The sequence below is a fragment of the Spermophilus citellus genome (genome assembly GCF_964194105.1).
Source record: "Spermophilus citellus genome assembly, chromosome: 5".
Classification (NCBI taxonomy): domain Eukaryota; kingdom Metazoa; phylum Chordata; class Mammalia; order Rodentia; family Sciuridae; genus Spermophilus; species Spermophilus citellus.
The window spans coordinates 46,859,500-46,871,300 of record NC_138186.1 but is presented as its reverse complement, the minus strand read 5'-3'; the positions used below and the strand labels follow the sequence as shown (position 1 = coordinate 46,871,300).

Sequence of the window (11,801 nt, the reverse complement as noted above, 5' to 3'; positions counted from 1 at the left end):
TCAGGGGATGGAGAGAGAGGGAGATGTCAGCCCCGCCCTCAGCAGCTGAATCCTCTGTCTCCACATCTTCTAATACCATCAGTCATAAGCCACCTTTCTCATTGTTCTCACCCATTTGCCTGGAATTGATTAATGACTTTGTGGGGGGAACAAGCACGGATACTCCTTTTAATCACTGAACTTCTTCAAGAATGTGTGGACTATAAAGTGATTATGGGTTAATGTTCGGTCCTCACAATCCAAATGCCAATAGATCAGCACGTTTTTTTTTTCTTATTTCTTCCTCTTTTTTTTTTTCAGTAAAACCTACTTAGTCAATGCTTCATTTATTTCAAAAAGTGCCTGATTCCATCTGATTCTAGTCAAACCAGGGAAGCCAGGCAGCTCTGGGATTTTATTCTTATCTGCAAGGTGATAAGGTGATTTTCATAGTTTTGGATCTCAAGTCTCCAATATGTCAAAATAGTTATTACCAAAGTTCTAGATGACGTCTCTTCTCTATCAAGCAACCTTCTTTCTGCTGAATCCCTGCTTGGGGGTGGAGATAGGAGTGGGAGACCCCCTACCTGCTGTTTAAGCTGAGCAAATGATGGATGGGCAGTCCCTCCCCAGGCAATCTTATCCAGGGGCCATGGATAACCCCTCCATTAGGCTGAGGATGAGTCTCTTTGTAACTTTAAACTGTCTGTTGGAGCTAGCCTCAAACCTGTGGTCCCTTATGACTGCCTCCAAATCACTCATGGCCATCCCTACTCAGCGGTACTCCAGATGCACCGATTACTGGCTTTTGCATGTTTTATTCTGTTCCCATCTCCACAGCCATCCATGTGGCTGACTTCTTTGATTTTCCACGACTCCACTCCTGCACGCTTCCTGACTCTTCTTGGAATGGATCTCTTTCAAAGTCTGGACTTGTTGCTGTCTAGATACGTCCCCACAGCTCCCAAACTGCCCTCTGCCAAGTTACTCAGTTAACACTGTGGTCATCTTTTGTATATTTTCTACTCTAACCTACAAACTGTTGCATCATCAGGCAAGAAGATCTTGCCACTGTACCCTCAGTCCATGTATAACATCCAGATGTGCTCTTGTGTCATAAATGTAACTGCCTGGTTGATTGAATGAAGGAGTGAATGAACATGCCTCAGGTCACCTTAGCCCCTACAAAGTAGATTTTTACATATTTAAAACAATAAGATTGATCATTGTATTCTCTTCTTTTGTCTTGCTTCAATTCCCCAAGTTTCTTCTGTCATTTGACTGGGGATATAGTTTACAGACTCCTTGTCATTCAATTTTCCTCCCTTTGGTCACCTTGGCTCATGAGCCATTGTGTCTGGAACACATTACAATCCCCCAGGGGGCTTCGGGATTCTCTCCAGTGACCCAAGCTCTTCAGTGTTGCTGAAGTCACCAGGATTAATAGTGCAGATAAGGATAGGCCCTGACTCTAAGCTCTTGTTTCTTCATACTTGGAGGTAGCCCTGAACCCTTGCAGAAGAAAGATATGTTCACATGAAAGCAGTCAGAAACCAGGCCGATGTATGAGGTGCTGAGAGTGATTTGTAAACCAGAGGGACAGCAGTGAAGAGTCCGTGGACTGGGGCAGATAGACAGGCCTTCATAGAGAGGAGACCCTGGGAGATGTAGCTGAAGTTATCTGGTGGGAGCTGAGGAGCCCTGCATAGAGGCCCCTCAGACTGGGAAAAAGGCCTCGTAGCCTGGGTGTGGTCTCTGGAGGGACAGCAAGGCCACAGATGTAGGAGAAGATGAGAGACTGAAACTGACTTCATTATGAAGGACCTATAAACCTAGACTTAGATGTTTTGCCTTCATATGATGAAACTTTGGGGGGAGGTCAGAGACTGTCTAAGAAGTTTGGCACTGGCAGGAGGTAAGGTGAGTATGGAGCATCACAAAAGATGGGAGGCTACCAAAGTCCAGGCACTGATCATATGTTAAATAAATCAGCAGCAAAGAGAAGAAGCAACCCTATAACAGCAGTTATGATGGGTGGAAGAGCCAGGGTGGATACATACCTGTAGAAGATGGGGACTGGAGAGGACAGGGCAGAATGTATAGGAGAAAGGCAGGAAGGTGGGGCTGACCCCTGGAGTAGGTGGAAGAGGTGAGGACACGGGGAGAAGGGACATGCTCTTCTTGGATGCTGGTGGCGGGGATCTAGGAAATGGGTACCCAAAGACAGGCAAGGAGAAGGCAGAAGCAGGTGTGGGAGGCAGTCCACAATGGGCTCAACCACCGTAGCAGAGTGGAGACAACGTGTTTTGCCTAAGCATTTGAGGGAATTGCAGGAGCCATCTAGAACAGCTGCTGTGAGGAGGGTACAAGGGACATCTTGAGAAGGAAGAGGAAAGCCTGCAGCTTAGCACACGCAAGATGAAGAGAGGCGGGCAAATGGCAGAGGCATACTGACAAGTCTGCTTCTGCTGAGGTCAGAGAGATGACTTCTTGCAGATCTGCAGAGCAAGGATGAATGGAGCCTGTGTGCTCCTCCAGAGTGGAGCGGGCTGGGTGGTTGCTGGGGTCAGGAGCAGGCTGGTGAACCCTCCCTCTTGCTTTTATGCAGGAGCACAATGAGTTCAACTCCTCCATGGCCAGGAGCCAAACCAACACGGCTCGGATCGACGGGCTGCGCCCCGGCATGGTGTACGTGGTCCAGGTGCGGGCCCACACGGTGGCAGATACGGCAAGTTCAGCGGCAAGATGTGTTTCCAGACTCTGACAGATGGTAAGAGGGTGGATGGGGATGAGAGTGGGTGGAGGCAATGACAGGGCACAGGGCAGACAACGGGGGAAAGAGAAGCAGCCTTGCAAAAGCTTATAGTCTCAGCCCAAATGCCAACTGGATTCCAGTGGAATGCCCTCAGGGGATTGCCCCCCAGCAAGGCCCTATGCTTGTGTTTGATGCAGGTGGGCCCTCTGAAGTCTAGCCTGTTTCTCACCAACATCTGATTGGCTTTGCCCTTGAGGAGCTCTACATTACACATGGTCCAGCATTTGCACAGTAGTGAGGCCCACATATGCCCCAGGTGCCCTCTTGCCTCAGTACGAGGGTCCCAAAGCCTATGGATGTCATCCTCACTCCTGCCTACCTGCTCTGTGCTTGGGATCTGGAGCTGAGCTCACAACCTGAACGAATGAGAGTGTGTCTCCAGGATGGGAACAGAGAGATAGCACTTTGGGTGTGACAGCCATATGCATCCTAGGTCTCAGAATACTTGGAGCAACTTCACGTGTGACCTGTAGTAGATGCTGCTCCAGTGTCTCCAGAGAGAATAGTCAAGCTGTTTCCAAGGCCATAAAGTCTATACCTTCAAATACTCACAATTTGGGGCTTTATTAGTTCCCTGTTAAAACTACATCCCCCCATCCTCTGAGACCACCTCCTTCATCAGTTCTATAATCTGTTTTCCCAGTAGCCTAGATTTTGTGCATGTTGGGGGTGTCCGATTATCCACCACCCTTTCTCTTAGCTAGCCAACTACTGTAGTCACATATTCCTTTATCTATCTGCTTATCCACCTTTTAAACAAATTCATTTATGAGCTGTTTCCTGATGGTTTTCCAAATCTCAAGTCTATTCCTGACACCCTGAATTGAAAGCCTTTCCTTTTCTCTTTGTTGTTTAACTTATACAGAACAAAATATTTTATCCAGTATTATATTTTAGGCGAGTAATCTTAGATTTGGTGCTTAATAGGGCTTGAGGTTTTTATATTGACTCACATTATATTTTTAAACAACTTTTATACTAATTAGAAGCATTTAAAAATCGAACGATTTTATATGAAATCAGAATGTTCATTTTCTTTTGGAAAAATTATAAGAGAAGCCAGTGCTGGTGGATCTCCTGGGGTGAGGTCCCTGTCCTGAGGAGAGGGGGCATTGTCCCCCGATGGAGCCCACCACTTCCGATGGTTCACACCTGGATGTGATACTGTGAATGGTCTGGCTCCTTTGAGATTAGAGTTTGCAGCCTGTTTTGAGTTTAGTTGAGGTGAATTTTCTCTCGTATTTCGAGGCTGGTGAGATGGGGGTAGAAAGGTGAGCCAGTTCATTGAGATTAATAATGCTGCTGGGATGGAAAGAATTCAGACCGTCTGCTTTTCCCTTAAGGACTCTGTCCCCCTCTTTGCACCTCACTTACCATCTAGATTTATAGGCACTTTGGCATCAGAAGGTACACAGGATTAAAAGCCCAAAACTCAAAATGCTCTGAGTACTGGTCTCTGGGCAATTCTGCTAGACAAATCAAGAAGTAACAAATTTCTCCCAAGAAGGCTATTCCTTTTACATTTGGCAGTTAAGTTTTGCAGACCCAAGAGGGGTGAGATGTAAGAGAGTTCTGGTAAGTGGCCAAATTTGGGACTATTTATCTTAATGATGGAGGTTCACAGATCAGTAGTGATTATGTTCACCGAGGCTGTGGGCCCATCTGCAGCCCAAAGGTGAGTCTGAAGGTCGATCAATGGTAGGTCATTGGGGCATTGGGGACCTGTGGGATCCAACTAGGGTCAATGACCACATGGGGCAGAGCCACTGTGGCCCCAGCTGTGCTTAGTTACATGTGCCGACCTTCGACTTAGCACACTGTTTTTTTTTTTTTTAACCATTCAGGTTTCGAATGGCTTTATGAAGTGTTTATAAAGACATTCTGAGAACTTCTCACTGTGATTCCCTGTAATTTTTTTTTCTTTTGCCAAATTTATTTTTTTTTCAAACAAATGTTACAAAAAGCTCTCAGTTGAGGGCAATTGAAACTCTATCTTCAATTTTTATAATTGATTTCTATCAAATGGGAGGCTTCCAGAGCCAATGACCTTGTTTCTAGAAGTCTCCTTTTCCACCTTATAGTTGACAAACTGTTCTCAAACACTGGGCAAAATAAGAATCATCTGGAGTGTTTATGACATATACAGACAACCCTCTCTTCACCCAGAGGATCTGATTCAGTAGATTTGAGGAGGGGGCCCAGAAACAGCTGTGAGTAATGAATGGTGTCTAGGAAATTCCGATGCAGGTTATGGGGAACCTCCACTTAACAAGTATTGTCATTAGGTTTGCCAGATAAAATACAGGATGACCAATTCAATCTGAACTGCATATAAACAACAGACAAGGTTTTGGTATAAATATTTCCCAAGCAATATTTGAAGCATACTTATATACGAAAGTACCATTCATTATTTACCTGAAATTCAAATTGAACTGATGATCTTATATTTTGATTTGTTGTATCTGCCCTAATTGTAATAGGACATAAATAGCTGATCTTCCATTGCCTGAGATCAAATATTACAATGATTCCGTGACCTGCGGGCTTCCCATTCTGCTGTGTGACACAGTGTGGTTTTAACATTTGGTAGGAAGCTGCATCCTTTTCCTGTCAGGTGGGAGCTCCCAGCATTTGGCTATTTCTCAGGCACTTCTTCACCCTCCACAGCACCCTGTACAGATAGGCTTTAAATATCTGCTCAGTGAATCTGTAAATGATGCTGCATTTCAAGGGTTTCGTATTCTAGAAGAGAATTCGGCCGTGGTTTTCCATTTACTCTACCCTCCGTTGGACCTGCCCTTAGCAGGGCTCACAGTCCTTGGGGTGGAGGTTAAGATCCATCTTTGCCCTGGAGATGAATGTCATCAGTCCTGGGCTCCCAGATTCTGTATTGTTGTTTATTGTTGCATTATCTTTGGGTTTTGGTTGTCTTTGTCCTTTTGTGACTTGAAAACGGTTCTTTGTCTGATGCTCTGAAGCATAGGAAGTGTAGTCTCTCTCTCTCCAGGTCATGTCTTTGGTATCCTGCACTGTGGCCAGCAGTAGGCAAGGAACACATGGGGAGGATCCTAATGTCACTCTCTCACCTAGATGACTACAAGTCGGAGCTGAGGGAGCAGCTGCCCCTGATCGCTGGCTCGGCTGCAGCCGGGGTGGTGTTCGTCGTGTCCTTGGTGGCCATCTCCATCGTCTGCAGCAGGTAGGTCCCCCACTCCTGCCTGCTGGCCACCTGTCCCTCTTGCACGCTGTCCCCTCCAATCCATGGGCAACCTAGATTTCTCCAGATTATTTATTTTTTCTTTGTGCCTGGGATCAAATCCTCTCTGGAGCTGGATGAGGCTCCAGTAAACAGCAACCATCTTCAAACCTCATTTTAGCCAAGACTTTTGGCTCCCCCCTTGCATGCCTCAGCTTTTCGGAGTGACAGTTACAAAATTGCATTTGACCCACTGGAGCATCACAGCCCATCCTTTAGCTGGAGAGCTCGGGTCCTCAGCAGCAGGCAGAAGGCAGGCAGGCAGGCGGGAGAGCAGGGAGCAGGAAGGAGGAAGTCTGAGTTCTGCCCCAGGATAGACCCTGAAGGCCTTGTGAATTTTTCATGGAGTTTGCTACTGCCTTGGGTGGTTAGCCTAGATCCTGCCTGCAAAGCCCTAGTGTTGGCTCCCTCCTGAGTGGTTCTGCAGTGCGTCCTGAGCACTGCTCAGAGTTTTCATCGTTTCTGCTCTTGGACGGGGGCCCACAGCCCTGCCAGGCTTCCGTAAGACCTTGACTTGGAGGCGGACCTTGCCCGTCTGCAGAAATGAGTGGTGGTCAACCAGGGCAGGCATGAAATCGTAAAGTGGGGGTCACCCACTCTCTAATCCCAAGAGATGCTCGGGGTGAACCCTGTCCAGATAGGAGGCCTTGGTGTGTTGCCGCAGTCTGGCTGGGCACAAATCACGAGCCACTGAAGCAGGAACAAACTTTATTTCTGAACTCCACCAGTACACTCCACACACGCTCCTGGGAACTCTCCCCGAAAGACACAGGGCTCCTCCAGGAACTAGCAACCGGAAATCCCTCCTAGGGCACTTCCCCAACCAATGGGAACTCTCCGGGAATCCCTGCGAGAACTCCAAAGTAGCGCTCAGGAGAACTCCAAAGTAGCAGGCCAGGCCGAGGTAGACAGCAGAGGTCTAATATACATAGCTTAACATAACCATTACCATCTCAATGGCTTGCTGGCATCACTTCTCAACCAAAAATGCCATGCGTCATTCGGACTTGGCTATGGCTCTCAGCAGTATGTCCTTCCTGAGGGAGTCTGAGTCTCTCTTCTCTGTATCCACAGGAAACGAGCTTACAGCAAAGAGGCTGTGTACAGCGATAAACTGCAGCATTACAGCACAGGCCGAGGTGAGTAGAGAGCACACACCCACTGCCTGGCTCCTGGCAGGCTGCTGCTTACAAGGTCCTGGTAGCCAGATTGGCTGGACAAGTGGCAAGTCCCCTAGCAACCCCCAGGGCCCACAAGACCAACTCCCTCTGCAGGTCCCTCTGCCTTTGTGGGAACTTACTGGATGCCTGATGGGTAGATTACCTTCTGCATTAATAAGCTCATACAGGACACTAGGAAAAGATTGGGTTTAGCAAGTCAATGAATCCTGAAATCAGACTCAGTGGGAAAAGATGGAGGATTCTCTATTAACATCTTCTGCCTTATCTTATCCAATTGAGCAGCTGGGGAATGTGTTAACCAAATTCAAAGATAAGCCATAGAATGTGAATGCAGAGAATTAAAGATAGCAGAGCCCAAGAGGCCAAAGTGCTGGGATCTCTCCCAAGGGTTTTCTTTTTAAACAGTGCCTTTAAAAGTTTTCCTCACACATTATCCTACCGTTCTCTCTTTTTAAAACTTGGGTATAAAAAATTTTGTGTAACTGAAATTGCTTTTCACCAATGCACAACATAAAAGTTCCGTGCCATAATTGTTCCTCCTCTCTGTAAATATTACAAAACAGGTCCTATGAGGTCAGTTGGGCCCCTCTCCAGCCTCTAGACATGCTACCCTTAGAGTCTTGCACAGACACATTCTGTTTCTAAATAACCACAAATGCTCTCAGAAATCTGTCCCTACAGCACTTTGGACTCTGCTGTGGAAGCAGCATCTCACCTCAGTCCCCTTGTTGCAATGCACAGATCCTTTTCATCTGGTCACTCGGGGGTGAAAGCATGACAGGCAGATGTCATAGACACACACATGAAGCCCACCCTCACTGGGTGTTCTTTTGGGAGGAAAAAATGGACTCCAAGGCCAAAGTTCTCATGAACCAGATTGCTTCTCTTCTCTAAGTTCACCCAGAGGTGGACAGGAGTGGTACTGGCATGCTCCCAGCAGCAGCTGAAATGCAAAGAAGCTTGGGTTCTAGTGTGGCTCGTGCTGTCTCAGGCTGTACAAAGGGCACTCTCTAGATATCCAGACCCTGCCAGGGCTTTGGAGAAGAACAAGCCCCAGGCAACTGGACTGCAGTGCAGATCAGTCCTTGCTGGGAGGAGTTGAAGGATGGTGCTGGCTCAGGAGCCTGGCTACTGTCTTGGGGTAGCTCAGAACAGCCCTCACAATCAGCATCACAAACTGGGCCCTTTCTGAAGCCGCATGCCCAGCTCCTGCTATGCTTTACCAGTCCCCCACCCCCACGTCTCTCTGGGCTTCTCTGGTCACTGGTTTCTGTGTCTCTCCTTTCCTGTGTCGTGACTCTGCCTCACTGCAGACTCAGGGGCCTTCTCTTAGGCTGACCTGAGTGGTGGTGCTTCCAGGCAGGGCCTTAGCTTCCCTATTCGGAAGGGCACTTTCTAGATATCCAGACCCTGCCGGGGCTTTGGAGAAAAACAAGCCCCAGGCAACTGGGCTGCAGTGCAGAGCAGTCCTTGCTGGGAGGAGCTGAAGGATGGTGCTGGCTGGGAGCCTGGCTACTGTCCTAGGGTGGCTCAGGACAGCCCTCACAATCAGCATGACAAACTGGGCCCTTTCTGAAGGCCCACGCCCAGCTCCTGCTATGCTTTACCAATTCCCCTTTTCAGAAGGCAGAAACGTTGGTGTATCTGATTCTCAGGGGATGCGCGCCACCAGAGAGCCTCAGGACTGCCCAAGAGGCTCTCTGCTTCTCCTACTTCCCAACCTCCACCTCTGGCTTCTGACATCACCTCCCCACCCCCTCGGGGCCAACACTTTGCCATGATGAGCACTCCGAGGTCTGTTTCAGATCTGGCATCCTGTGAACCCTTTGGATGAAATCTTTAGAGATGGTGATGTCGGTTGTATTCAAAAGGAGGAATCTCATTTTGAAGTCTAGTGATATCCAAGAGTGACCTTGGGCCAGAGCTCTCTTTATGCAGATGTATAGGCTAAGCCCTGGTGCCACCCGCAGAAGTAGAGTGCAGAGGGTCCCCAAGCATACAAGGGTGGAGTCTGGTGCCCTTTCAGCATCATCAGCCTGAGATCTGCCCATTCTCCTGCTCTTAAGGAGTGACTCTGCTGAGCCACCATGTGGTGACACAAAAGTGCACCACGTGGTACACAGAGATATGATTCCAAATCCTCAAAGCCACCTTTTGGGGGACTCATCACCTCTGAGGCCAATTAAGGTTTCCATGATTCTCAGTGTCCATGGAAATACCAGTCCCTAGTCGGCAGTCTTGGGTCCTGGCCGACCCAGTGAGGACAGCTAAGGCACAGCTGTGTAGACGTCGTCCCTGGGATGTGGGTGGATGCCAAGTTCTTCGAAGGCCTGGCTACTGCCTTGGCTACCTTGGAAGTCTGCCCCATTTATAAATGTTCTTTTCCTCTATTTGTATAACTATTCTCTTTTCATCGAACCCCTGATACCTGGCTTCTCTTTACACCTGGGTCCTCAATCTCACAGTGTTGTGCCCTGTGACACATCTGTCTCCCTGACTAAAGCTATTGCTACTGGTGAATCACCATCAAAGGAGCTAGGGGGCAGGGGAGGCTCAGCACACAAAGAGCAAAAGAGCAACCCAAAGCTCAGATGGAGGCAGGGCCTGGCCAAGGAAGGGCAGGGTTAGGAGTGATGGGCTGTGGAAGGCCTCCTCTGTGTCCTGCATTGGGAACTTTATTCTACTAGCCCCCTCAAATATGTCTCACCTCCATAACCATTCTAGGAGGGGCTGGTGGCCCCTGTCTTCCCAGACCCTCTTTTCTAACTTCTGCAGAGGGTAAAATAGAACACAACAGAAATGTTTGCAGATGATTGCCTTCACCAACCAGTCAAGGTGTGGCAGGTCTGGTAAACTTGAGAACATAACGTAGTCTCCAGGCCCTGGTTTATTTCCTGCCTCAGAGCCTGTAGCTTGGTGAATAGAATTTTAAAGGAGAAATTTGGATTTGGGTGGAAAGATATTAACCAGAAGGAAGGCTGAGAAGAGAATGAAGTGCATATGGCACCAGATACTCCAATGGAGGGTCTACTATGTACTAGTAGGTCATGTTCAAGAGTGGGTGGGAGAGAGTATGGGCTTCCCAAGTACAGGAAGAGGCAGACAGAGTGTTCTCATAGTTTCTGTAGGCCAGTTCTCAGAAAGTGCTGGTTGATTCAAAATTACCTGAATGGGATAATCCAAGTGGGCCAGGGTAGACTTGGGAATCTAGAAAGTTTATGATGGATTCTATATTTGGGAAAAACAAACAGGTACCTATGGTGCTTGGGTCACCACATATTTTATAGTGGTTGATAGTTCCCTGATTTCTGAATTGGATGAGGTGTGGGGGCTGGGAAGAGAGGAAGATGGGAGCTGATTAAGGGATCAAGAGCTTTCAATAAGCCTCCCTAGCAGATTCACCTCTCTGTATAGGCAATTGCAGATAAAATCACAGAACTGCTATTGTTCGGTTTTGAGAAAAGCACAAACACATGGGGCATATGCCCTCATTTTCAGATAGGCCAAGGGAACAAGAGTGTGAGCATGATTCCACCAGACTCTTGAAGGGAATGTGAAGCATAATGGAGCTGGACATTTAAACATGAATTCAATGGTCATTTGGAACCAACAAAGACTCATTATGAAAAATTATGGGGACCTCTTCTCACTGATTATGGTTATGCATTTGGTAAATTTGAGAGGAATTATAGATGTAATAAATTTTTATTTTGACAAAAATATTTTACCATCTCTTAAGGGAAAGCACTGTTAAGTGGATACAGAGTTTGTCTTTGTACCAAAAGAAAGTGAGTTAGTGACTCTCAGCCAGGAGGAAAGTCCCTAGTGTTATTCTAGTCCTTGTCCTTATTCAATCATTTGTTTGTTTGATTGTTTTTGAACTTCATCAGTCGGGTGCAAGCACAAGGATGTTGATGGAGTTTGTAGGTAACATTTGGAGAGCATAACTAACACCATAAAAGACAGAATCAAAATTCAGAACTCTCCGACAGCTTTGAATGCTAATTTGAAATCTGCAAGACAAAATGTTAGCAGGATAAATCTGGAACCTACTGTTTAGGTGAGAACAAAAATGAAGCAGTATGAATAGGAGGAGACCTGATTTTCTATTTTTGTGTGTGCAAAAAAAAATTTTCTGCAGTGGACCAGATGCTCAATATCAGTGCTATTACTAATGAAGAATAATACTACTAGTAGCCACTAGTGTGGAGCCCTCACTGTAGTATTGAATTCTTTACATGTATTAACTAGTTTGATCCTCCTAACAGCCAGGTGGTAGGTTTTGCATATGAAGAAACAAAGCCTCAGAGAGGACAGGTAATCTGGAATTATTGATTTGCAAAACAAGGTTTTAAACTCAGGTCTGCCTGCCTCTGTGGTCCCAATCATAGTTCCTTTCAGAAGAGGTGACCCACAGACATCATATCTTCTGTGCTGGTAAGAACACATTTAAAGTGATGGTCTCTGTTCTGGGGACCCCACTGCAAGAAGGACATGGTGAGCAGAGTACCTATCCAGAGGAGTGAGAAGTACTTTTGGAGGAGTAGCAAGTTCTCATCTGTTACTG

General features: G+C 47.0%; 1 protein-coding gene across 1 annotated transcript in view; it reads left to right on the top strand.

Annotated features, from left to right (window-relative positions):
• Positions 1-2,712: 2,712 nt before the first annotated feature.
• The window catches only part of LOC308649366 (ephrin type-B receptor 1-like), a gene marked incomplete at its 3' end in the record, with an annotated part of 59,159 nt that continues 50,070 nt past the window's right edge, over positions 2,713-11,801 (top strand). Inside the window, exons 1-3 of the mRNA XM_081294960.1 lie at positions 2,713-2,749; positions 5,888-5,996; positions 7,128-7,192. Coding sequence (XP_081151086.1) covers positions 2,725-2,749; positions 5,888-5,996; positions 7,128-7,192 — 199 coding nt within the window. The 5' untranslated portion in view covers positions 2,713-2,724. The remainder of the gene's footprint in view (positions 2,750-5,887; positions 5,997-7,127; positions 7,193-11,801) is intronic.